At 43.7% G+C, this 26922-nt stretch overlaps 2 protein-coding genes across 2 annotated transcripts in view; one reads left to right on the top strand and one right to left on the bottom strand.

Annotated features, from left to right (window-relative positions):
- The first annotated feature begins 705 nt into the window (after nucleotides 1-705).
- Nucleotides 706-13739, top strand: LOC138584736 (ataxin-1-like). The gene is made up of 3 exons (XM_069657041.1): nucleotides 706-1112; nucleotides 4807-6887; nucleotides 8700-13739. Exons 2-3 carry the CDS (start codon nucleotides 5085-5087, stop codon nucleotides 9387-9389), a joined length of 2493 nt encoding a protein of 830 aa, XP_069513142.1. The 5' UTR covers nucleotides 706-1112; nucleotides 4807-5084; the 3' UTR covers nucleotides 9390-13739.
- Nucleotides 13740-15277: 1538 nt separating this feature from the next.
- Nucleotides 15278-26922, bottom strand: part of itga8 (integrin, alpha 8) — a 44013-nt gene continuing 32368 nt past the window's right edge. The window contains exons 22-30 of the mRNA XM_069655580.1: nucleotides 24324-24403; nucleotides 23826-23906; nucleotides 21868-21973; nucleotides 20609-20767; nucleotides 17979-18098; nucleotides 17767-17880; nucleotides 16440-16541; nucleotides 16225-16347; nucleotides 15278-16142 (exon numbers count right to left, since the gene is read on the bottom strand). Of these exons, the coding sequence (XP_069511681.1) occupies nucleotides 16053-16142; nucleotides 16225-16347; nucleotides 16440-16541; nucleotides 17767-17880; nucleotides 17979-18098; nucleotides 20609-20767; nucleotides 21868-21973; nucleotides 23826-23906; nucleotides 24324-24403 (975 nt within the window). The 3' untranslated portion in view covers nucleotides 15278-16052. The remainder of the gene's footprint in view (nucleotides 16143-16224; nucleotides 16348-16439; nucleotides 16542-17766; nucleotides 17881-17978; nucleotides 18099-20608; nucleotides 20768-21867; nucleotides 21974-23825; nucleotides 23907-24323; nucleotides 24404-26922) is intronic.

Raw genomic sequence — 26922 nt, forward strand, 5'->3', positions numbered from 1 at the left:
GAGAGCAGATAGACAGCTGGTCTGACGGTGGTAAAGTGCTTGTCTGCAGCCAGGCTCTCTCTGCTCTATGCTGCACGGGATAAGGAGGAGGCCCCTCGGGTGAGGAGGGCTCCACTGCCAAGTGGCTGGGCGGCGGGGTGTTTATCAGCGCTGCCTGCCTGCACTGAGGGATATATCTCTGGGGAAGAGATTGGGGAGGCCTGGGGAAACCTGGAGGGGGGATAGTGACAGGCAACTTCGAGTCACTTTGCAGCTGAATAGATCATAATTGCAGGGCAGCTCAGAGGGCAGATTAGAAGGAGATTTTGTCTCCACTGGGAAAGTGCATATGAAAATGAACAGTGCATTAAACAGCTTTGATGTGCTAACACACTGAACAATTTAATCCTCTGTCGGTTTGTGTTTGTGCATATGTGTTAGTGTCTCTGCATGTGTAATATCCCACAGTTATTCACATTCATGCAGTATGACTGTCTGAGCAAAGCCTCTCTGAATCTCCAGCTCTCTCTCTCTCTCCCTCCCTCACCCTCCGTCTGTTGCTCCCTCCCCCTCCTTCCCTCGCTGTGTGAGCGTAGTCTGGGCGCTAAGCCAAGTAGAGTGTGTTTTTTTGAATGAATACCTGATGCGGCTGATGAGGCTGGCTGGGGGAGGAGCTGTGTCAGTGGAGTACTGAGAGAGAGAAAGAAAGAGGAGGGAGGTAGAGAGGGAAAGGGAGAGAGGCAGAAACACAGAGAGAGAGAGTGAGAGAGAGAGAAGCAGCCAGGCAGAGAGGGAGCTGGCGGTCTGGTGGCCTTGCATAACACACGTTGGAGCAGCCTTGAACGCAGGACTTGGTGTTTGCTTCAGCAGTGGGGAACTTCCTTCACCGTCAGCCCGTTGCAGGGGCAGCGTAGCCTCCAAACCGGAGAGTCCAGAGAGAGAGAGAGAGAGAGAGAGGAGGGCAGAACTGGAGCAGCAACAGCACAGGCTTCAGGAGAGGAGAGCAGCACAAAGGAGAGATTCAGGAAGAGGAGTCCTAGGAAACACGTCTCCAACACACATACACACACACACACTGAGAGGCAGGAAGAATCCTTGGACATGCTCTGCAAGCAGTGGCTGTGGAGAGACTGGTGAGCTATTCTTAGTACTCTAACCAGAGGAGGGGAGGAGGGGGGGATGGTTAGTCTCTTTTCTTCTTGATTTGTGGCACAGTAGTATTTTATGCCCTGCTACTACGCTCATCTCACTGTCATTCTGAAGCCCCCAGAGGCTACAGTCACAGCGTTTGTCCAGAGTCACAGTTGTAGCATTCAAAAGCATTGACCCTGTTGTGTCGTAGAGTCTCCTACGCCTGTATACACATCTCCGCTCGTATGCTGTGTGATCGCTGTGTGTGTCGAGCGGTGATGCAGAACTCTGGAGTCATTGTGAAGACAAACAGCCTTAACCCGCTGCCTGTTCTTACTGTCTGCTTTAGTCTGCCACACGGTCGGTCCGCCTCTTAAAGGCACAGGCACCACGTTTGTACCGAGAAGGGGCAGTAAAATGGCTCTTTTGGGTATTAGATAAAGCCGTAGACTGTATTGATCTGCTCTTTGGTTAAAGCTGCTATGTATGAAAGAGGCTTGAGGGGAGGTCCTATTTATATGCAGCGACTCACACATATACGTACATATTGTCTTCCATAGTACCTCCCCCCTCTGTTTCATGCCAGTGCTCAGATTGATAATGATGTTTTTGTTTTCTATATATAGCCATTTGCTGTACAGGATATTCACTGTGTATCTATGACTGGTCTGGCAGGTGAAACATGATGCATAGCATTATTGACAACAGGTTTATCACCCGGGGGACCTTGCATTAGCTTTTTCTATGAATATTTTACATAAAAGCAACATCTCAGGACACTGTCACTAAGTAATTGTGTTGCCTTTCCATCGCCTCCCTGCATCATCCTGCTGCAGAGAAATGTTATTGCTATGAAGCCGTGGATCAATGCGAGGAGTAAATAGTAGGTCTGGGAGCACGAGAGAAGATCAGGCGGAAGGAGAGGAGGAGGTGGGGGACTGGAGGAGCTGGCAACTGCTGCGTAAGAGAGAGGAGATGTAACTCCGCTGGGGGGGTCTCTCACCTGGAGACAACAGAGAGGAGGTTGAATGAAAAAAACATCTCATCTGGGCTCCTGCGCGCACGCTGACGGCTGACACACATCGCTACGCAAACCTATTTCTATGGTTTGTGCAGCTTTTTTTACGTGGGAGTACCAAAGAGGATCACATGCGGAGCTGGCTCTATCACTCCGTCTGAGCTGAAAAGCATCAGTGTGATGAGTGAAAAAGAGAGAGCAGCACCTCCCCTCCATCTCGCTCTCTGTTGTCATCCCTCCATACATGTCTCAGAGGTGACAGTCCTGGGCCAGGGGACTGACTCAGGGCTCCCAGTGTTGTCTGGCTTAGTGTGTCATGTCTTGAAGGCTTGCCTTTGTTCTCAGTATCACATAGGCCGTATGTTTGTTGGTGTCACTGTTCTAATAATAGGCTGGAAAATCGAGAGAGGCTTTTGGCTGCTGAGCTGTGTGTGTAACCATGTGCAGATAGTGCCGTGCACAGGTCATATGAGGAGAGGAACGACACCTTCTTTAAGAGCATCCTGTTGTATTTTTTGACAGTAACGGTGTGTTGTGTGGCTGCTGGAAATCAGAGCATGTTTGCTTTTTCTACCTATGCTGCTGTGATCATACTCGTGCTTCAGATGTGATGTCATGACAGTGTTGACACGGTGTAGCTGAGGTGGGGTTGTTGCCACTGAGCGATGCTGCACAGTGTAGCTCGGGCTGTAGCGGTGGCTGTGTTGCTGATCGGGGATCTCTCAGCGAGGCGGGGGCTATGGCGCTCTGATGCTGCAGGCGCTGCTCAATGTGGGTCAGGAGAGGCAGCACTCTATCTTCTTCTCCCCATTCCCCATTCCCCATTCTCTCTCCCTCTTTCTCACTCCTAATCTTCTCCCCCCCCTCCCTCCCCCTTTTACTCCCTTTCCTCCTTCTACACAGTTCTATCTGTCATCTTACATTTCCTCTCTCCCTCTCCTCCCCCTCGCTCTCCTCTTTCTGTTTCTCTCCAGCTCTGCTGCTCTCCTCCTTTGTTACATCTGGTGGATCTACCGGGCTTTATGGTTAGATAAATTGCATATTGCACGAGGTTTTCGCTGCTTTCGAATGCAGTGACCTTGTCAGAGCTAGCGTTGGAGGTAGATGCATCTAAATAGAACTGACCAAGGTCGCCTCCTGTGTTTTTTTCCCCTCTCCGTCTTTATGTAACGTGTCTGTGGCTGCCTGCTGCAGCCAATCTCCTCTATAGTATAAAAATACAATTTAGCAATTAGCCCGAGTCCTCTGAATGGAATTTAAGGGGAGAAAACTGAATGGATGGATGTGTGAGAGTGTGTGTCATACACTCCATCTCTGTGGTGCCTCTGGCTAATGAACAACTCAGAGTGCTGTGCAATGACCCACAGATAAGCCTGCAGGAAAGAACAGCCAATCTGAGAAAAATAAGTGTGAAAAAGCTGCATGTCGGTGTTGCATTAATCAATGCACTGCATATGGTTTGTGTTTTCTTGTGTGTGCATGTTTTAGCTTTCAGCGTGCTTACAAACAAATCTATAGCATGTGAGACTGTATGATGGGGTCGGCCTCCAGTCGAACATAGATAATGTCAAGCTGCTGCTGTGACCTGTTGACATAGTTCTGTTCCTCTCGCTGACCCACCTCTTCTACACAGCGCAAGTTCCACTAACCGAGAATAATTAGCTTGTTACAGCGCTCATTCAACCTGCCTTTCTCCAAACCAAACCCTAAGAGAGCCTACTCATTCATTGTTTGTCGTCCACTTAGCATTCCCTTGAACTTTGAAACGCCACTCCAACCGGGTTCAGCGGAAAGCCTTTGTTAAAACATTTTGAAGCACTTCATTGATTGCGACAAAGGCCCATTTACGCTTCTTGCAGAATGTTCCATAATCAAATTTCCACCCGTATTGTTTTCACTTCATTTTACTGAAGTGCCCACTGACCCAGAGTTCCTGTTTGGAGGTGGTTGTTATATTTACAGTAGCCCCACTGACTCAACACAGGGCCGGGTAGTGTTAAAACAAAGACAAAAGCACAAGCTCCTCTGAGGCTGCTACTCGGTGCTGTTATCCTTTCACTCTGCTCTGCTTTCTTACCCTAGAGCCTTGAGCAAGATAACAGCCAACAGCAACACTCATACACTAACCCTGCAACCACACACACACACACACACACACACACACACACACACACACACACACACACAAACAACTCAGTTCAGGAAACTCCTGCCTGGTGTTGGAAACATGAAACAGCCTTTTCCACGTTATGTAAATGATGACACACAACACTGCACTGTACTTTCCTGCATGTCATACATCATTATGCACAGAATATCTGGCTGCTCTTTGACAGATAAGTCCACGTAGATCCTCTTCTGCATCTAAAAGGGGTTGATCTTGGAGAAACGTACACAGAATGGCTTACATGTCAAGTGCCAAGTGTAGAAAAACACAAATCAGGTGCAGTAGTTGCACCAGATACCACCTTGTGGCAATATGAAGAACAACACCTTCACAACCATGAAAGCAGGGATATTTTTAATAGTGAAATATTTTGCTTGTGTGCTATTTTCCATTTGCAGCGATGCAGAAACATTATGTGAATATGTTTCACCAAAGACAGCATGTGATTTAGACTTTTAAATTAAATTTTATGTCACCAGAGTGTCTGATCTGAGCTTCTCTCTGCCTTCAGATTCCTGCGGACATCGTGGAAACGGTGGAGCAGTCAGAGATGATTCCTCATGAAGTCGTTGGAGCTCATTCTGTGAGCTGGAGTGACTCCATCTTCTCTTACCTGAGATCAGGAGCTGTCCACCAGTGAACGCAAAGACAGCGCGAGCCGCACAGCACACAGAGAGGCCGGCCCCCCGTGAATCACCACCACGTGGAGGAAAGAGAGAGAGAGAGAGGAAGACATAGCCGGAAGAAGTTAGAAATACAACCTGGGAATATTGAAACAACGCTGGAGCAATGAAGTCCAACCAGGAGCGGAGTAATGGATGCCTGCCTCCTAAGAAGCGGGAGATCCTGGCTCTGGAGCAGAGGCCAGTTGCAGTGGCCACAGCAACACCTCCGGCCGCAGTGATAGCTGACAGTCCCCACACAGAGAACCTAGCGTGGCTGGCAAGCGTAGCCAGCGAACGCTGCAGATCTAGGGATGCAGAGAGCCCCAGATGTCCTATATCCTCCACCTCGTCCTCTTCCCCTTCAAACTCTATCCCGTCCTCAGCCACTCCTCTGTCTGCCGTGCCCCTGGCCTCTCTGCCCGCAGTTTACCCCACAGCTCTTCCCCAGCAGGCCGGAACTATCCAGTTTGCTCAGCTGGGACCCAACGTTCAGTTCATAAGCTCTGGGCCCTATGCCGGCTACATCTCCTCTCACATCATCTCCACGAATGCTAGCTCTGCACCGAACAGCTCTGCCATAGGACAGCGTTCCCACCTGGACGGCTACACCACTGCCCTCATCTCCCCCAATACCAAAGGGGAGCAGCAGTTTCAAATAGGCCTCTCTCCCACAGAACTTACTCCTGTGTCACTCCCAAGCTCTCCCCAAGTCACCAGCCAGTACATTCATCTGGACAGCAGAACTCCTCTGACTGTCAGCGGAAATGCAGTCACTTCACCCACGGGCCACCTCCAGCTGCACCCTCACACAGCCGTCCTTCCTCAAACGCTCACCCTCGCTCCCTCCCAGCTGGTGGTTCAGTATGCAGATGGGTCAGTGGGAAAGAAACCAGATGGGCATGCTAAAGGTCTGAACGGGGAATTGGAGTTGGTCAAACAGACTAAAACTCACCATCATGCAGCCAACCATCAGCACGTACAGAGCTATGAAGCCAGACATATCCTCCTACCTGCAGACTATGGCCAAAACCCTGCAGGACTCCAGACATCCTTGGTGCTGGTGGCCCAGCCCAACCATGGAGCTGAGCGAGATGCTGGCTCCAATAAGATCTCCTTGCTCCAGACTGAGAAAGGAGGCATCTGTTTGGGGAAACCAGTGTCTAGATCTTCTTCTTTCACCTCCCTCGCTCAGTCAGAGATGGTTAAGTCTGTGGCTCCTCATACAGTCATCCAGACCACTCTGCCCTCTGAGGAGCTGCCAGCCAGTCTCTATTCGTCCACACAGCCACCCATCATTGGTTACATCACAAATACAAATCAGCATGCTGTCAGCTACCACGCAACGCTGCCCCAGCACCTGGTCATCCCCAGCGGCCAGTCCCTGCTCATCCCGGTCAGTGGCACCAATAACGTCACAGAAGTTGAGGTTAGCCGTTCTGTCAGCGCCCTGACTGCGACCACTACCCCTCAAATATCCACCGCCATGCCGCACGCCTATCTGGCGACAGCCCTGTCCAAGTGCGAGGCGCTCGGACCAGATGGAAACCACCCTCCCCCTGCTGTCGCACATGCACCAGTGCTGCCAGCCCCGCCGCCCTCAATCCCGCCTCCCACAGTGGTGGCGGCTCCCTCCCCAACTCCTGCTCCTGTCCCGACTCCTGCCCCCGTTTCCATCCAAGCCTCCCCATCCATCTCCTCGTCCTCGTCCCCCGTGGCGCTTCCTCCATTCTTCATGAGAGGCTCCATCATCCAGCTGGCCGATGGGGAGCTGAAGCGCGTGGAGGATCTGAAGACGGAGGACTTCATCCAGAGTGCAGAGATTAGCAGCGAGCTGAAGATCGACTCCAGCACAGTTGAACGTATCGACAGCGGGCAGAGTCCTAATGCTGTGGTCATACAGTTCTCTGTGGGAGAGCTCAAAGCCCAGGCAAGTTATTCCTCTTTCATCATTTTTAATTAATCATGAGCTCAATTTTAAAGTGCCCCCCTTTGGCGCCCCCCAGTGATATCAAACAGCATTACCAAAAAACATTTGGGATAGTAACACACCTTTAAATCGATAGAAAATCACAGGATCCACTAGTGATGAGAAGGGCTGGGCTCGCCTCACGCTTTGGTTATCAATGGTGAAATTATTTCTAATCTTTGGCACTTCTGTGCTGCAATTTGTTGTCATTTATTGACAGAAATATGAAGTGATACTGATGCAGCTGTGACTGACTAAAAGGTTTTTGCTGTGCTGAATTATCAGGCTCTAAAATGGACGTAACCAGTACAAGCTTCACACAGGTGACGTTTCAACTTCAACAGGAGAAGTGAAGGTGTAAACAACAGTAACTATGGCTCCATTCCAATAAGAGCCTCAGTAAGGAGTGAAATGTTTTTAATATGAACAGTGAGGACCTGAGTCTGAAGCAGATTATGTTTATTAGTTTCACATAAAAAGAATTTAACAAAACAACAAGGGGATGTTGCCGTACAATGCAATAACAAACCACATCTTTAGTGTCATACTGCTCCACATTATGTTTTGACAGCAGAACATCTCTTTGTACGTACACAGTGATACAAAGGGTTTGATTAAATTAACATTTTCATTCCACAAAATAACTCCCAAATATTTGACTGACAACTAAAAGAAGCCAAAAGAAGTTTAATTCAAAGGGACATGGAGATGATCAGCCTCGTTGGATAGTTATGTAACTGTGAATTGTTAACAAAATATTGACCAAGACAAACAGGAAAATATTAAATAACAATTTAAAGACAAATGTACAAATTTGAACAATGTTTATTATGAAAATAGAGAAGAGAGAGGTACACTTATGGTAAATGGACTGCACTTATATAGCACTTTTCTAGTCACTCAGAGCTGCTTTTACACTACATGTCACATTCACCCATTCACACACTGGTGACAGAGGCCAATCTCCAATCACATCTATGCCCATTTATACCCGATGGCTATGCCACCGGGAGCAATTTGGGGTTCAATGTCTTGCCCAAGGACTCTTCTACATGTGACTGTAGCAGTCAGGGATCGAACCCCCAACCTTCCGATTGAGAGACGACTGACTGAGCCACAGCCGCCCCACTTGGTGCAACAGTGTTGGAAATGGTAGCTAATCTAATTAACGTTTTTACAGCTGTAATATTCTTTGGAGATACGTTGGAAAGGTACTTGCTTAATGGAATTCAACCACCATCATTCACACCCCGAACACCTTTGAACTGGCTGGTTTTTTTTCGCGTTTGGTTCAAACAGATTTCCATCCAGCCGGATTCAGGTCGAGGCAGTTACCACCATTTAACTAATTTAAAGCAAATGAGGCATTTTTATAGACAACAAAGAGAACTCGTGTCAGTATGAAACATTAGTTCATGTTACTTACTGAGTAATGTCCTAACGTCTGCAAATGATGTTGATTTAGAAGCTTCAAAATCGATGTTTGACGAGTTACCAAGCCCAGCAGCCTGACTTTATTTAGCATGTTTGTGTTGCTCTGATTTGTTGAAGCAACCAGAGGGGATTTAGATCTGCCTGTTGATAACTCCCCTTAAGTGTCACAATGTCTGGTTGTTCTACAAACACTCAGGCAAACAACATATTTTCTAAGATGCCTTATCTCATACGAATGTGTTCATACTGGTACCTCTTCTGTAAATCCTCCGTAAACAAAAGAAAGTCTGTATCCAGCTAAACTCTAACAGTGTGTGCTGTTCCTGTGCTCTTCTCCAGGTGTGTGTGGAGGTGCTGGTGGAGTATCCCTTCTTTGTCTTCGGCCAGGGCTGGTCATCCTGCTGCCCGGACAGGACCACCCAGCTGTTTGAGCTGTCCTGCGCTAAGCTGTGTGTGGGTGACGTGTGCGTGTCTCTGACCCTCCGCGGCTTGAGGAACGGTTCAGTAACTGACAGCCAGACTTTTGGGACCAAGATGAAGACTGGCCACCTCTCTGACTCCTGTCACAACGTGGACGTCACTGTAAGAAACAGTATGAGTCCGAACGCGACGGGTCGCAACAGCGGCCTACTCATGAAGGCTTCCAGTGCAGACAGGCTGGAGAGAGAGCAGGTTACTGGACCAGGACCGGGACTAGAGCTACCCCCAGGATTGGGATTAGTTCCAGGACAAGGGGAGGGGATCTACGGAAGTGGACCGATGCTGCCAGTCTCGGGAGAAGTAAGGCAGGAGTCACTGAAAACAGACATGGCTGCTCTTACCAAAACACAATGTGGTGATCCAGAGAGACCCACATCCCGCAAGAGACGCTGGTCGGCTCCAGAGCGAGACCAGACTGAGAGAGCGGAGGAGGAGCCTCCTCTGACTCTGCCCAAACCTTCCTTCATCCCTCAGGAAGTTAAAATCAGCATAGAGGGCCACTCCAGTACGGGGAGGGAAAGGTGCTTGAACAGAAGAGTAGACTGTTGAGAGTCTTTTGAGGACGTTTTTTTGATTACCTGTGGTTTGCTTTGTGTTTATCCCCCGTTTTTCTCTCTATCCAGACTACTGTAATATAGGAGTTTACACAGTATTTACATGGTTTCTTTTTTCACACAAGTCTGATGTCTACGATGAAGTACAGTAGAGCACTTTCACAAGTGGTATCACACATGAGATCAGTGCAATCAATGCTGAAAGCAAAAATGAATGCAGCGTGAATGTTGAGTATGAGTGATAGTCAGACACCTGAGGGACATTGGACGCGAGTGTATCATATCATAAGCTGGATTTCCCTCATCACGTGGCTTAACCCTGCTGGATGCAGACCAGTCAGTCATTCCTGTAATCACATGGACAAGCACAGACCCCGGTGTCGCAGTGAGGAAAGTGGGCACATTATTAATTGTAGTGATGTTAGTGAGCGGTTGAAGTCAAAATGAAATCTGTGGTGTTTCAATGACGGCTGTGATCTCTGCTGCCTTGTGTATCTAATGAGGTCTCGAGTTTTATTTTACTTCTCCTTTTATCATACCATTACAGATGTGTGGACTACATCAGTCGACTCTGTGCCACTTGTCTCCGTGTGTGTGCCTGTGTGTGTTTTACCTGTTGGACAGAGCGCAGGATTAAGGTGTGTCTGTGTGGCTGTAGCTGTGACCTCAGTTCTCAATCCAACCTGCAAATATCAACACTTAAAAGGCCTGAATGTAAATCCCTACGTTTGTACTCCACATGAATTCATAGGTCGAGCGTGGGCTGTTGTTTTTGCCAGTGACGGGTATGCCCAGAACTATTTGTAAGTTGTATCTGTAGTCTTCGATCTTTTCTTTGTTTGTTCAGCCATAGTAGATTACTGTTTACTCGCAACACTTACAGAGACCGGAAAAGCAGCCGCTTAGCTCCGCCTACCCTCTCTGGCAGACCAACCACTGCTAGGTGATGGAAAATGCGTCACTAACTGGGCGCCGCTTGTGATTTTTTCCACGAATATCGCCACAGACACCCAGTCTGTAATATTTATATATACTGCAAATGCAAAGGCTTCATCAGTGGGCCATAGGCTCAATCACCATTGTGTTACCTCATTCGCCGATAGACAGTGGCTTACACATTTAAATGAAAATCTACAAGATTATATCTTAAAGTTCCTCAGTCAAATTTCATTTCAGGTTTATTTTTGCAAAGTATGACGATTCCTTCTTACGACAATTGACACTAGTTTAAGCAAGTGTTAACCCTGGTTCCTTTGTTCAGCACTTAAATCTCTAAGATATTTTTATCTAATAAATTCACATATTTGCTAGTTAATCTGCAGTTGCAATAGTGCAATATGAACCATAGTTAAATTGGCTAACTGCAGTGATGGATTTTTTCGCCCGCTTTATTATCACATTTCATATGGCAAATGTTAAATCCAACAATTGCATAACTTCACGTTCAGAAGACACAAAGCAACATCAACATATACTTTGGTGTCATGTTTCAAGTATCTGATGAATGAAAATGTATTTCATCAAACTTTTATCTCTGCTCTCGTCTCAAAACTGCTTCTGTGGGATAAACAACAGGCCCTTTAGTTGTTGAATTCTGCATCACAATAATGAGTGCGTCAATCAAGCAATCCATCAGTCATGATGACCATCTAGTTGCTTACTTCTGTCTGCTGTCTGCTGCTGCGTGGGTGGTTTATAAATGAGTTTTATCAGAGCCTTTCTACAGAGAACAGCTGCACCTTTGAGAAAGGTCAAAGGTCGCGTTGTTTGTATAAACATATTGGTTAAAGCAACTTAAAATGCAAACACACCATAAGTTAAACATGGTATAATATCTACTTTATGACTAAAAAATATACCTTCCCATTCCTGTTGCTTTCTTTACAGAAACTAAGGCCTTAAATATACAAAGTCACAGCAGCACATGTTTTTTGGGCGTACCTGTCAATCAGAGTGATGCTGCTTGATTGAAACACGTCATTTCTTTCTTAGATTAGAGCCAACAAATATCCTATAGTTCATACTCAGGAACAGTGTGTGTCTGTATCTGTATGTGTGTGTATGTGTGTGTGGTGTGTGTGCATGTCCACAGTCACATGTGAATGTGTGGGTTCGAGCAGCAGCACTTTGATGAAGCATCCAGCAGGTGTGTGGCGGTGGCTGTCAGATATAATAAGAATAATCAGCTGACTGTTTCTCATTGCATCGTGTCCTGCAGGTTTTTCAATGAGGGGGAAACGCAACATGCCGGGGGCAGGGAATGTAAACACACACGGGGCAAGCTATCTGAAGTTTATTTTTGATGACAGACAGAGCTATAGAGAGAAAGAGAGAGAGAGTTGTAGAGCTAACGAGCCAGCTAGTGTTGATCATGTACAGTAAATTGTATCCTAGAGAGTGTACAGTGTGTGTATAGATATTTTAACCCTTATGTAGCCTATGTACTGTATGTGCCACAGCGCCTCCTTCTTCAATCATTCCATTAACTCACCAATCTCAAGCTCTCGTTTCTGTCCGTTCAGGTATCGATCTGATGTTCATGAATGTGCTACAGCTCTTTGGGAACATAATTTGGCCTCTTCAGATTTTCACTTTTTGACTTGCACACTGTTACATACAGTACGTGTGAATATGAACTGCAGTTTATCATAATAGCCATTAACCTTTTATAACTTCTGAAAGGTGTTTATTGTAACCCCGGTAACCAGACTGTTCTCTTCTGTTTGTGTTTGACTGCTCAGGCTAAACACTGCCCGGTGACTGTTCTTCTCTAAATGATGTGGTCTTATATTCTTCACTGTTACAACGTACAGTACTGTTTCATCACGTTGTCTTTGAGCCTGGCCTGTTTCTTTTTTTTTTCTAACACATAACACGGACAAATCTATGAAATGTAACTTTATTTATGGCCTGATTTGACATTGGGGAAAATATCCTTCATTGCTTTATTTCTAGTGAGCAGATGAGAAGATTGTTGCACTTTTATATGTTTGTGGTCAGTTAGCTTAGCTTAGCATAAAGACTGGAAAATGGGAAACAAATAGTCTTTCCTTGATGAAAGATAGGAAAAAAGACAGACAATTTTTTTTATAGTATTCTTTTTTTGTGGTGAATTATGACTGCAATCTAAGAAAATAATTACATTTTTCCCTCATAAATTAACCAATTTATTCTCAGAAAATATCCAAGTTTCTTTTTTTCATGTAAATACACAACTTAAATCTTGGATGAATTACTTTTTTCTTGGATATATTTTCTTATATGCTACGGTAGAAAAATGTTTCCATGCGGTATTTCTCTGTTTCCAGGCTTTATGCTAAGCTAAGCTAAGCTAGCTGTTGGCAGGTGGTAGGTTCATATTTAACATACAGACAAAAAGTGGTATCAATCTAACTTTCTGCAACAAAAAAAAAAAAGGGCATTTCCCCAAAAAATTCCTGTGCATCCAAAAAGTTATTCTGGCTTATTAGACCTCAGCTCAGTTTGAAGAAATACAGTTACACAAAGTTAACAAACTCTCAGTGTACTGACAGAAATGAAGTTCAATGTTGTCCTGCAACATTGATATTTCAATAACTCACAGTTTGTACACGCCCTGTTCGTCCTAAGACCAGGAGTCAGGCAAAACAAATGCAAACACTCTTCAACAGAGGCATTAAATTAATCATCTTAGTAATAATGACAATAATAATAATAATAATAATAATAATAAACCCCTTTTGCTTACTGGATCTCTAAATCAGACCATTTCTAAATAATGTTGAACACAGCTTACAAGCGCCATCTTGTGGTGATCTATGGAATTGCACTTTGTCATACGGGGTTGGGGTTGGGGGTGGGGGTGTTTTAGTTAAACTATTACACAGAAGTAATGTACAGCATGTCTGAGATAAACTGTACACTAACAGTGCAGCATCTCAGCGATTTGTAAATAGCCAAAGTCTTCCATTATAATGTTGGTATGACCGTGTTGCCATGGAGAGGATAAACACTGATCCCCATGTACAGACCTTTGAAGTAAAGTTTAATTTCTAAAACACATCATCATCATTTGACAGAAATACAGGTTACTGCTTCACCTAAGAGATTTTCTTTTGCACCAGCTCAGAAAAACAGGAACTTACAGGAGTAAAAGACTTTTAAAAAAAGGATTTTGTAATTGGGGTGTTTGTCAGATAAATCTCAGCTTAGATACACTATGTCCTGCGTACAGTCTGTAGTAAGTATCAATAATGTTCCCTTATTTTGATGGTGTTGAGGTTTGCTAGTCAGAAACTGTTAAATCTTTACTTCAAATGTTTGATTTTACATTTGATCAAATATATTAAAAAAATAAAGAGTCTAAAGAAACGTGCAGCGTGTCTCTTATTGTGAAAATGACAGAGTGTGTTTTGGCCGTTCTTTGCATGTGAGTACGAGGTTTGTCAGTTGTGTGACTTTGATAAATGTTTCCACTCGAGGTATGCCTGATTATATCTTCACCTCCGCTCTGATGCTTCGATATTTCCTGCGAGAGTATTTCATCTTCTGAAAACATGTCAGCACCGAGACAGGAACAGCTTGAGAGGTGATAGATCTTTTGCTTTTAAATAAACAATGTTGCCTTTGCTCTTCTGGCTTTTGCTAGCTAAGATACATATTAAATTAATGTAAATATGATGGATGAAGTGCAACGTTAAAGGTCAGGGCCTGAATGTCGTTAGTCTGGCTGCCCATTGTGCATGTTTGTACTGAGAACACGCACACAGGCATTCAGTGGAAAGTAAAACAAACACATGCTTTGTGTTTCAAAAGGATCTGGTTTCTCTTGCTACACGACTAATGAAGAACAATGGGATTTGCAGTTTAATGACTCGTAAATGACAAATGGTGTTTTTAATTTATGCAGTTATACAAATATCAAAGACCAATCTAATATCTTCAACAGTCTGGTCCACATATGCATTTATTCATGCACATTTCATGCCCCTAGAAAACCCGATGTTGCTTCCTGCTGCTGCAAACAAATTATAAATGTGAATGTACCTGCTTGGATCTGATACACTCTACAGATGTTACAATAACATACCCAACACATACATTTGAAGCTAGAAAGACAACGTATCTCCCCTGACTCTTCCAAACTTGCCTTGACTTTTGATGAATCGCCAGTTTTGTTCAAGTCATCAACACAAGAGGGCGCTGTCCGGTCTCAGACGTCTCCTCAGGAAACTGTCATTCAGGTGTTATTTCTCGTTTGAGCCAACAGGGGGAGCTGTGTCCTTCCTCTGAGGTGGAAACAGCAGCCTTGGACGCTTTATGAAAATATTATGAAAGACAGAAAAGTCAGGTTTCTGGGCTGATTGTTAAAATAAGTGACATTAGTATTCTTGGTTAGGAGCCACTGGAAGTAAGGAACCAATCTGAAGGTAACCTAATACACAGAAATGGATGAGAATGAATGATCAAACTTTTATTGTGTTAAACGTCACACTTGATATGAAAGAACAAAAACGACTCGAACATGACACATTAAAAGTTTGTAGGGTTTTGATGCCCTTTGTTCTGCCTGCCCGCGCATGAAAATGCAACATCAGACAAACAAATCCCAAAATTAAACACACTGTATAATGCTATACATTGCGGCAGTGATATACAGACCGTCTACAGTGTTTGTTGTATCGCTCGTTTATCTTTGCAGCTCGATTTTGAAGTCTTATCAACTTTAGAAAAAAAACAAAAGTCACAGACACACGCAGGCCTTGAAGTAGCGGGGCAGACATCCAGCTGTGGAGATATGATCTGTTGCTTCAAAGATAAAAGTCATTTTATCAGGACAATAATAAGTTAGTTATTTGCTATTTGTCTACTATGCTCCATTTATGTCATGGGCCTTCACTGTAAAACACTCAAAGCAGATGCTTTTATTGTTCAGCATTACAAAATCTGACATACCAATTAATCATTTATATACATAAACAACAGAAACATTAAGCTCTATTAAAATAATGCCAGTGTAAACAAGCTTCAGTATCACGCAACGCCCAAATATTGCACATACATTCATAAATATACACACCACCTTTGTACCTTTGTGCCTTTGTGTTTATGGATCTGTATGTGTGTGTGTGTGTGATAAATCTGTGTACAAACAGGTCTGTCTGAATAAAACTATGATAAATTAAATCTGAGGGAGGGAAAGAACTTCGAATGCACGGTTGACGCAAGAGGCACCTAATAAACACACACATATGTACAGTACCTACACACATACGCACACATACTTACAGAGGCACTTGTGCATTGATCTCAAGTCTCTTTGTGCCTCACTTACACGGACACACAAAAATGTTCAGTTACAGAAACATTGAAAAGCATTGTCTTCACAAATTCTGTCTTCAGCTCTGCTCTTCATCTCGGCGGATAAACAACGGACATGTGTGTGTGATTGAGCCTGTAAGAAGTGTTTTGGTCCCTCTCTGTCGGGTTTGAACCGCGCTCTTTGGTCCCAGTCTGTGTGGCGCTGCAGTCTTCACTCTGTCCTTTCAGTAACTTTCATTACTGAAGAGGCAGAAGACCGGAATGGTCCTACTATTACAGATCTCAGATCTGATTTAAGTTTCTCAGAAGGTGCTCATCCCTCCCAAACCACAGTCCTCCAATCAGGAGCTGTTTCGTCTTAAGCGTCCCCTGTTTGATCAGACGTCAGCTGCTCCTGGTCTGAGACGTCATCGTCAGCTGGCGGTCGGGCCCGGTCAAAGAAACCACACTGAGGAAATCACATTAACCGTTAGTGTCTAATTGAATTAAACTAAGGAATGCTAAACATGGTGTATGGTGTGTTTGTGTACCTTCCACATGGCTAATGTTAGCATGGCCAGCACCAGCAGCCCCAGCAGTATGGCCAGGATGATGACCCAAAGAGGAACAGCAAACGACACATCAGGAGTCCCCCATAACACCAGGGTCCCCATCTGCAGGATACAGACAGATACAGTAACATGTCTATTTTCATGTTCAGCACTGACCCAAGCTCACACACTCCTGTTACTGCCTGACATCTTACCGAGGTTGTATGTTGCGGCAGGACGGCGGGTTGGACGCGGTAAGGCATGGCTGTGACCATAAAGGACACAGTAGAGTTGAGGATGTAGGGGTCATTACGCCGCTGTAAGACACATGAACATTATTATTTGAACAGTGCCACCTTATACCAAAATTTCATGATGTTATTTAAGTTAAAAGTTTAGTTTGAAGCCAATATTGACAAGAAGGCATTTTAAACATTTGGACTTCTACATTTGGCTATATTTACATGTCAGTCATTTTCCTCTGATGTCACACGCAGGGTGGAAAGATCAAAGGCTGTTCTAATGTTTTACTGCTGTATACCAAAATTCCCCTCTGGGGATCAATAAAGTATTAAGTCTGTAATATAACACAAAGAATCAATAAATTGCTATCATTTCACCACCTTCTAATCGATCAGCAACTGAAAGGACAATGGATACTTAAAATCTAGAGGAACACTGGGCCATATTTCAAGTAAAAAACGAGTTCAATATCTACCATGAGACAACAGCTAACAGCATTTAACCACTTCCCAGCTAACATTACAGTTTAAATGTGTTACAAGATATGATAGAAAAGGCATAAGTTCCTGACTAATGTAAGGTTAGCTGTTAGCTAGGAATGGGTTAGCATTTGAGGGTTGAGGCTGTTTCCTTATAAAGTATCAAATATGTTGTTTTAACTTAAAATATAACCCACAGCTTACATTAGCATTTTAGCACTTCTTAGCTAACATTACAAATGTGTAACAGGATATGATAGGTAGGAGTAAATTCCTGGCTAATGTAAGGTAAGCTAGCTAAGAGTACTGTTAGCTAGGGATGAGTTAGCGTTAGCAAGACTTGAGGCTGTTTGTCCTTAATGAAGTATCAAATATGTTGTTTTAACTTGAAATATAACCTGATGTCCCTCCAAATTTAAACTTTGTATTGCCTTAAAGGTTCTAATAAATCGAAAAGTAAATAAATCACAGTGATTTGTTGGATTCCCTATGATTATAAGAAATGTAAACCTGGAATACAGCCGTCTACAGCAACATTTAAGGATCCCGTTAGCTTCCCACTCGAGCATGACACGAAAGAAAATGGCAGTTGTGTGATTATGATAAATTACATGACAACAGAGTAAGCTCCATCTGCTGATGAAGACCATATGATATGATCAATAGCTCCACAATGTCTACTAAATTGACCTCTCAGCCCTACTGTTTCAGAGGTCAGGAATGAACTGTAAACCGTATTTAGTTGGTATTCAAGCACTATGATAAAAAAGAGATGAACCCAAGAAGGAAGTAAAGTGACAAATAAAAAGTTGGCTCTGACCTGCAGGAAAGTTTGTGCCCAGAGTCTTGAACGGACCTTCACCACGGCGCTGTGCCCTCGATCGAGCCGACCGACCACACACGTGATCCTCAGACAGGAGATGTTGGTGCAGTTCTGCAGAGAAACACACACAGAGAGACATTACACGCACATGAATCATCATTTGGTTTACTCTGTTTTATTGAGACGGTGTTCATGTTTGTGAGGCTCACCAAAGTTTTATCACTGTAGCTCTGAGTGGCAGTAACAGCTCGTTTGTGGCGGCGAGGAGAAGGAGCGCTGGTGTTCCTCAAGAAGCCCAGCAATTCAGGAGTGTCCTGGACAGAGGAAATCTGAGACGGACAGGGAGAGAGAGTTTGACTTCAAGAAATGCTCTAAGTGACAGGAGAAGATGATGAAAAGACTTCATCCTTCAAACAGACATCTGATCTGATTTATCTCATATAATTTAGCAAGTTAAGCTTTCATGTTTTCTATCACAGCTGAGCTGTAAAATATCAGATTTGACCTTCATGAATAAAGTTTATCCACTGCTCAGAGTCCTATTTTGAAACATTTGTTTTCCAGCATGTGTTTGGGTCTTTTAAGGTGAGTTATCAGGCGGATCATGATTATCACATATTGGTGGTTAAATATGGTCTGTAGTGCACATGGGCTCTGATGCAGCCCAGACAGCCAAAGAGAAGGAGATGGTGAACCTGAAGACGGAGACGGCTCATAAACTGAGATTTTAAATGCTAAGAGATGCAATAAAATAAACCAAAATCACCACCTGAGGAAACAAGTTTGACATTAAGATCGAATCCACCTAATAAAAAGGTGTTTTGTCAAGATTTGATTTTAAAGAGACTTTATGTCCTGATTGTAGCTCTAAAACAGCAACAGACAGACAACCACTGAGACGGAAGAAACGTGAACGTCCTCGAGACAAAACTATATATTTTAATTGTTCTCACTGGGGAGTCTTGGTTTGGACGGCGCCTGTGAGAATAGCCAACTATTTTTGAAAGTGCAGCAAAGCAACAACAGTTGTCTCCTTTCCTTCCAGCTTAATGGGAAGCAGTGATGGAACTGCAGAAACAGGCTGCAGATGACAGTAAGGGTGTTATAGCCAATAGTGAGATGTGACCAAATGTGTTACTGTAAAACAAAGGTTTAACTTAATGTTGCCTTTCATCTATTTTCAGATTTGTTCTTTTAAGTTTTTTTCAAGATATTTTCTTTTGGCTTTTGCCTTTATTTAATAAGATAGCTGAAGATAGACAGGAAGTGTGGGGAGGAGAGAGTGCAGACCTGGAGTCGAGCCTGCGAGTCTGCGATCAGTGCGATGAGGACCTCTGTACATGGGGCGCCTGCTCTACTGACTGATCTAAACCAGCGCCCCATTGTTTATTACATTTTTAACAGTGACATCAGTGATGCCTGTCACACGTAACCAGAGCCCAACTGGTCTTCAGTTTACAGCTATATTACTCAGATCATCTGTAAACACTAAGACTGCACATGGCCTGAGATGATCCAATACCATATTTTCCTTATCATTATAAACAGCTGTGTACCACTAACCCTGTATGTGACATGATTGGTATCACTGATGTATGGCCTGGCTCAGTACGCTGAAGGAATCCTAACTTTTATTATGTTCACTTAAAATAACAAAATAAGATACAGTCTTAATATGTGTCAAGAGAAAACAATGCTGACATTTTAGAAGATATGACTAATGGTACACTCTTAGCAACGCACTGTGGTTGTTTGCTATCGCCACATTGAGACCCTGTCTGCACCCTGCTGCTCTTGTTTTAGTTTTTACTTGTGTCATTGTTTGTGTCTTATTCTTTTATGGTAATGTTTAATGCCATAAGCTGCTACTTCAACCCAATTTCCCCTCTGGGATTATTAGAGTACTCTATGTATCTATAATAATTCACCTATAATAATTCAGATCTTCTTTTCGGCTTTAAATCAGCAAACAGCAGCCATAATATATATTATAGCTGTGTAGGAAATTGTTTTAGAGAAGAAACAAGTTGATTTATTGGAGGGCTAATTAATCATGGTATCAGATCAGTGTTGGTTGACTGGCTTACTTGCTGATACCCGATAAAGCATTTTAGGCTGTATCGGAGGCATTTCTGAGGCTGGGATCAGAGTCTGAACTACTTTACACATGACACAAATCACTAAAACTATCTGATTTTCAATATCATTGGTTGGGCAGCTATTCAATGACAGGAATCTAGAAAAAAATTGCATGACACCCCACACATGTATTTAGTATAAGTGTCTGCTTATCCAGTGTATCAGTGTCGTCTAAAATCAGGAGTAAAAAGAGAAAAAGAATCTGACCTTTAACCTCTTGCTGTGTCTCATTTTATTTTTCACATATATGAATACAGCTTGTAGCATTTCACTTTCTAACATAATTCTGAACTTGTTGAAATAACTGCATGTTTTCCTCTTGAATTACTCGACAGATTGTATGTTAGATATTGGAAAATATTCCAGGTCTGCTAATAAGCATAATTCAGCAGCCCCCTTTGTTTGGAGCCAACTGGCAGAGCAGATGGAAAGCAGCCAAGGCAGCGGGTACAATTACGTTTTAAATAAGCAGGTATAAATGATGGAAATGGTTGGAAAAATGAGCCGCTAGCATTATGAAAAATTTAAGTCTGTTGCAGGTCTGGGTTTGTTTTGTTTTATGAAAGTTAAATTAGAAGTTAGAGATACTCTGAAGCCTTCGTTCTCACTACAGGCATAATTACATGTTTGTGTCTTTAAATTAGTCTGTGAGTATTTGTCAGCATGCATAAGCGTGTACGTGTTCATATTGTAATGTTACCTCAAGGCCGAGTGGGTTGAGGCTGGTGTTCGTCCGGCAGCTAATTGGTCCTTCAGTTTCAATCTCCATGGCATACAGCAGGTTCTCGTCACGGAAACGGGAAGGCCAGCCGACCTGGAGCTCAGCGTCCTGAATTCTGCTGGGGCCGGCGTTATGGAGCTGCAAGGAACAGAAAAATAACAGGAGGTTGTCAGTATTGTGCTTTCTTCTGTCGTATTAGTCGGTCTCAAGTGACTGAGGCTTTAATCAGGTTATCATAACTGAGGGATGATGACACAGGACATCTGTTTAAGTGAACTTTTACTATAACAACCTTCAGTCGCCGGGGATTGAAATACCTCCGCCATCACCTGGCTCATCATTGCACATCAAAATTAAATGAATTATGAGCTTAAACGAACCATCAATTTAATAAATCCTCATTCCCCCCCCCAAACCTGTCTTCTCTCCCTCTCTTTTTCTCACCCACACACACACACACACTTGATCATTAACACTGAAGCAAGTCATCCAAACAGGACATGATCCTTGCGCTGCAGGGCAGGAATTCTGCAAGAGGAAAAAAAGACTCTGTCCTCTCTAACTGGAAGCAGCTGCCAACTGGGAAAAGTACCGCAAATGAAAATCATTATCAGCTGTAGGACAGGCCAGACGCTGCCGCTGCGCTCGGCTTCAATGGAGCAGCTGTCCCTTTAAAACAAAAAGAAATCACATGCAGAGCGCACGGACGCACACATGCACATGCGCCTTTTGTAAACTGTCGCCAGTCTGTCTGCTGTTCTCCCTCCTTCTGTCTGTCTGTCTGTACCTCTGTTTGACCTTGTTTTTCTCTCTCAATGATTATTCCTCATTACACCGTGTTCAGTCCTAAGAACAATCCTTCCCTCCTCCCTTCCTTCCTCCTTACCTTGACCCCTACTCCCTCCTCTAAACCCCCCCACTTCTCTCTTTTTCCCGCCTTCACAGGAGTAATTACTCCAGAGCTGCAGACCTTTGATCAGCCAGAACCCAATTCTTTATAGAGCTACTGTTTTTACCGTGTGTGTTACTGTTTACTTCACCTTACAGAGCCCCCCTCGTGCTCTACCCTCGTTTACAACTTCCCTTACCTATTTTTCTGCTCTTTTCATCTTAACAGTCACTGCAGAGACATGTGACCAGCAACAACAACAACAAAGCAACAGAGGCGTCTACTTTTCCACTCCTCATCTCTGAGATTTAGCTGTGTGGCCGTGCTTCGATGTGGGGCCTGCATTTACCTCATAGATGTGTGTAACCTGTGGTCCCACTTCGTCCTCCTTGACAGGCTTCTCCTTGGGTTCCCAGTTTGGGAATGGCAGCACCACCTGAGAGGGATGAGACACCCTGAAGAGAGGAGAAAGAGCTCGATGACACTGACGCATGTACAAGTTGTTAAGTTGTCGGCTCAAGCTGTGGCAGAGGGCTACTGTCGGGCTGTCTGATGTGGGCCTTTTTTTGCTGCGTAAAAAGCCAACACCAATCCGACAGGTTGTATCTTTCACAATTAGACACATAGTGCAAATTCATATGAACATCCATAATTGATTTGGGTAACCCAGTCAACAGAAGCCTGTACTTATGTACACATGGGCAGTGAGTATATCAATAAATAAAAAGTATACACTCTGTGGACATTATAGGCACACTTATCTGCCATAAATTCTATTTTAACGTTGTTTAAAGATATAATCTCGAAGATTTTTATTTAAATAAATATCTGGCCCACTGGTTAAAGCCTTTGTACTTGTACTATATAGTATTATTATGGACTGGGTGCCTGTGGCGACATTTGCAGAAAAAATCACAAGCGGCGCCCAGTTAGTGACGCGTTTTCCATCAGCCAGCAGTGGTTGGTCTGCCAGAGAGGGTAGGCGGAGCTAAGCGGCTGCTTTTCTGCGAGTAAACAGTAATCTACTATGGCTGAACAAACAAAGAAAAGATGGATGACTACAGATACAACTTCAAAAATAAGTGAAAATCCAAAGAAAAGAAACAAATTTGACGCTCAGATGAAGGCAAACAGTCTAAAAAGGAAAGCGACTGTCAGCGAGGAAAATCAAGAGTTACAACCGTAACAAAGGGAGCGAAACATGGACGTCTGGTTAAATTGGGAAGTGTCCTCCTGCAATTACTGTTTAACACCAAAGGTGCTGCCATAAAGAACAAAACTGAGATCCTCAAGATTATACATTTAAACTGCTCATTTGCTTTACATTGTTGTAAATGGAACTTCAATTGTATGTTTTATTATTAAGGTCCAAGTTAAAGATGGTGTTACACTCAGATCTGTTTCTAATATCTTCACATTAATGTAGATACTTAGAAACACGTCTGAATATAATGCACTCCAGTAAATGAGCCTGCATTTCAGCTAGTGAAGCTAAGGGACTACAGACTTTCTAATCTGATGTCGATGCAGTCTCATTCGTTGTGAACAAATACCACCTGTAGCAATGTATTAAACAATTGAGATTTAGATATAAAAATGCTACATTTTAAACGCTCTATGGACACAGCAGAGGCAGCACAGTGCGACAGTACAAACTACTGTAGAACACAAACATTGTTTCATCTCAGTTTGTATCAAATTCTGTGAAACGGACACCAAACTGCAGTGAATAAATCCATCAGTCCTGCACTTTACATTTTTAGTGGCATTTTGTTTTCTTGACTTAATCAGATATCGTGATGTATCATTATATGATTGTCTTGCAATATATCAATTATCGCTGTATCATGATATTATCGCGTATCGTTTCACGTAAGTAACCCGGGTGATTCTTCCCCCTATAACAAACACATGAGCTCATGTGTCCCCGTCCCTCTCATCCCAGCTCCTCTTCTGTTTGTATGTACAAGTGAACACACCCAAACAACGCCACGCAAGGCTCCAACCTTTGAAGCCTGTGCATATTTGTGTGTGTATCATCAGGCATACGGGCATCCCCGGACATGTCAAACGATCACAAGTATCACATGTGCTCCTGATTAGTTCAGATGTAGTTCTAGAGATGTGTTTTCCATCTGTATATAAACAGGCTTTACAAAAAAGGGGCAGTAGCATCCTGCAAACAGTGAAAAAAGAGTTTATGCTGAAACCAGATCAATTGCTTCTTTGTGACGCAGACACGGCAACAAACAGCTTGTCAGTGTTTCTCGGAGCGGAAGCTCTAACATGCGGGGACGCTTGACTCACCCTCGTAAATCAAGATGAGCTTGGGCAACGATGGACAGGTTCAGGGTGACCGGGTTGCTGTTGGAGTTATCTTTGTTGGAGCTGCGGAGAGATTAACAGGAAGTTAAAATGCAAATAAAGAAAGACTCATCACACTGAGAATAGTCTCTAAATTCTGCATCCATTTGGGACATGTAACAGGAGGCTGTGACACAATAAGAGCTTCTCAGGCAGTGGTATTTAAAGAGTATTTATCGGTCTGTGTCTAGTGATGTGATGCATCCAAATCAATGAAATACAGCACACAGTAAACATGTTGTGTCGTCTCCTCTCTGGAGCTCCCTCAGGCCATCGGTTTCCTTCTGTCCCTGTGGTTGGTTTCATCAAACCGCAGACGGCGACGGGATAAGGACAGACACAGAACTTATTTACATGGCTCACAAGACGGACAAACAGCCCTTTGTGTTGCTGTGTCTTTGAGTTTGGGGGGGTATGCGTGAGAGCTGGTGGGTGTGTCACCTGTGGATCTGTAGCTCGAAGCTGATCTTGGGTCCGGCATCATCCAGCCTTTGGACGGAAAACCTCAAACCGACAGACAGCTGGGCGAGAGTGTGGAGAAAAAGGCAAGGAAGAGAGAGAACGTATGAAAAACATGTGACGGAGAGAGAGAGAGGAGGACAGCTGAAGAGAAGTGACAGAAATAAGATGCATGTGTACATCAAAGGCTTCATCAGGTTTAAAGTGTCCAGTAATAGACAGTAAAATCCTTGTTAACTACATCCTCTTGTGTGTTACATACTGCAGGCAGAAGGTGTGTGTGTGTGTGTGTGTGCTCTGAGAAGATCCAGACAGCTCCAGTTAAGGTCCATGTCTCTCCCCAGTTTAAATCCCCTCTCCTCAGGGCTAACTTAAAACACGTGAAGGATTTAGTTCTTGTAACTGTACGACAGTGTGTGTGCGCACGCATGAGCTCCACTGAACAACAGGTCAAAAACATGGTCCAGAAAGGGCAAATGACAGCATGCAGACTCGCACTGACACTTCATGAGGCCGGCCTGCGAGGGGGTGATGGTGTGGGTGAGGGTGGGGTGCGTGACTACAAAGTCAGGTCGTCTTTATGGGACGCATTAGAGAGAGAGATTGGGGGAGAGGAGACAGGCAGCGGAGATCTAAAGAGACAGACACCAAATGAGTCGTTCAGAGAGAAGACGTCACTATCAGCTGCGATACACGGGGTCACAGACGGAGGGGAAGAAGTCGGCTGTGCCTCTTTAAATCTTTTCGGGCAGCACGCCCTGTTTTGAAAAGTGGCTGTTAAAGGTTTGTAGCTTTGCGAGACCAGCCGCTGTGGTCAGCTTCAATTTATCTTGGTTACAATGGAGTGAACATTGAGTGGCGAAATCAAAACATCCACAAAAACGTTCTCAACGCACTAGTGCAATTTCTGTCCATGTGTACGCTCAGTTTATCCCAAATAATTATCATTTTGCCGCAATGTGACCAAACGCTCTGCTTTAAAGCTACAAAGATAAACCACGAGACGTGCATTCAGCCACTTTTTGGGAAAATGGTGATTCTTTAGAACAATGCTGAGAGAAGTAGTTTATGCTGAAGCGGCGGTTTTAGAAGTTTAAAAAGTCAGTGCAATACTTCTTGCAGCCATGCATGGTTGTCACGATTGGTTTCCATTTGGATGAATGTTACTCAACCGACCACTGCAGCCTTGCTGAAAGAGGTGATAAACTACTGCTTTTAACTGCCACCTGCGGTTGTTTGATATTCTTTAAAACAGAAGACTAATGTAGAGTATGCAGAGCTGTGGGATATGACAGAAATGTCACACTATTATCAATAAAACATTTTCATTAACTAAATTAATTATGTTATTATGACTTCACAAAGATAAAACTGGAATCCAACTAAACAGATTTGCAGTTTGGAGTCAGTGTGAAGGCATTATTCTGTCTCTGGATGCTGATTCTTTCCTCTTTTTTAGATGGTTCCAACAGAGATATGTGTTAGTATTTGACCTGAAGCACCCGGGACGGCTGTGGCTCAATGGTAGAGTCAGTCGTCCTTTAGTTGGAAGGTTGGTGGTTCGAACCCCAGCTCCCTCAGTCTACATGTCAAAGTGTCCTTGGGCAAGACACTGAACCCCAAACTCTCCCGGTGTGTGACTGTGATGACTGATTGACAGTTGGGCACTTTAGGTAGCAGCCTCTGCCATCAGTGTGTGAATGGGTGAAAGTGACATGTAGTGAAAAGCAGCTTTGAGTGGTCACAAGACTATAAAAGCGCTATGTAAGTGGAGGCCACTTACTATTTACCAATGAGCCACAACTTTTCCTTTTAATTTTTGCTTGTTTATTTTCCAAGATCCACACATCAAACAAAAGGATCGGTCTTATCGGAGCAGACGAAGGCCGGTGCGTCACCGTGCGATCAGACTTAATTAACAATAAACATTTGGTGCTTTAGCAGCAGCCTAAAACTGTATAACTGCCCACCTGGGAACACCAGCCCACCTGATAAATCATAGGGCGCTGCAGTCACCTGTCTATCAAGCATTCATTATTAATCACTCAAATCATAACTGATAAGTAAACACACGTTCCATAGCTAAATTAATGTTAACAAACAAAATCAAAATATTAATATTGATAAGATGTTTGTAAACAATTAGTAGTTTTCAACTGAATCAATTATTAAAACTGTAGACTTTTGTGAGACATGGAAACAATATGATCAAGATGCCACTAAAAGCCATCGATTCCAAACAAAGCTCGAGCAAAATACGCTGAATTCTGTTTAATGTCAACCAAAGCTTGTTTAACTATAATGAAAACAATTAATCAGATGCAGAGAGGTGCAAACACTGAGGCGGAACAGCTTTCCTTCAGGCATGTGCCTCCTGCACTGCTCGCCCTCAGTGAGGCTCTACAGCTGTGTCATGCGGCACGAGGAATGAACTCCAGTGATGAGAACTATTTAGTTGCACAATATAACCAGAGTCTGTATGGGGTACATGGAGGTATGTTCTGTATAAGCTCATGGATTCCCGGACGTCCAGCGGGGCAATGGGAGAGTTAAATATGGGAAACATCTGGACGGCTGGGGA

Source organism: Semicossyphus pulcher, unplaced genomic scaffold, assembly GCF_022749685.1.
Source record: "Semicossyphus pulcher isolate SPU_LCO1_2020_fin unplaced genomic scaffold, fSemPul1.0.p SCAF_9, whole genome shotgun sequence".
Taxonomy (NCBI): Eukaryota; Metazoa; Chordata; class Actinopteri; order Labriformes; family Labridae; genus Semicossyphus; species Semicossyphus pulcher.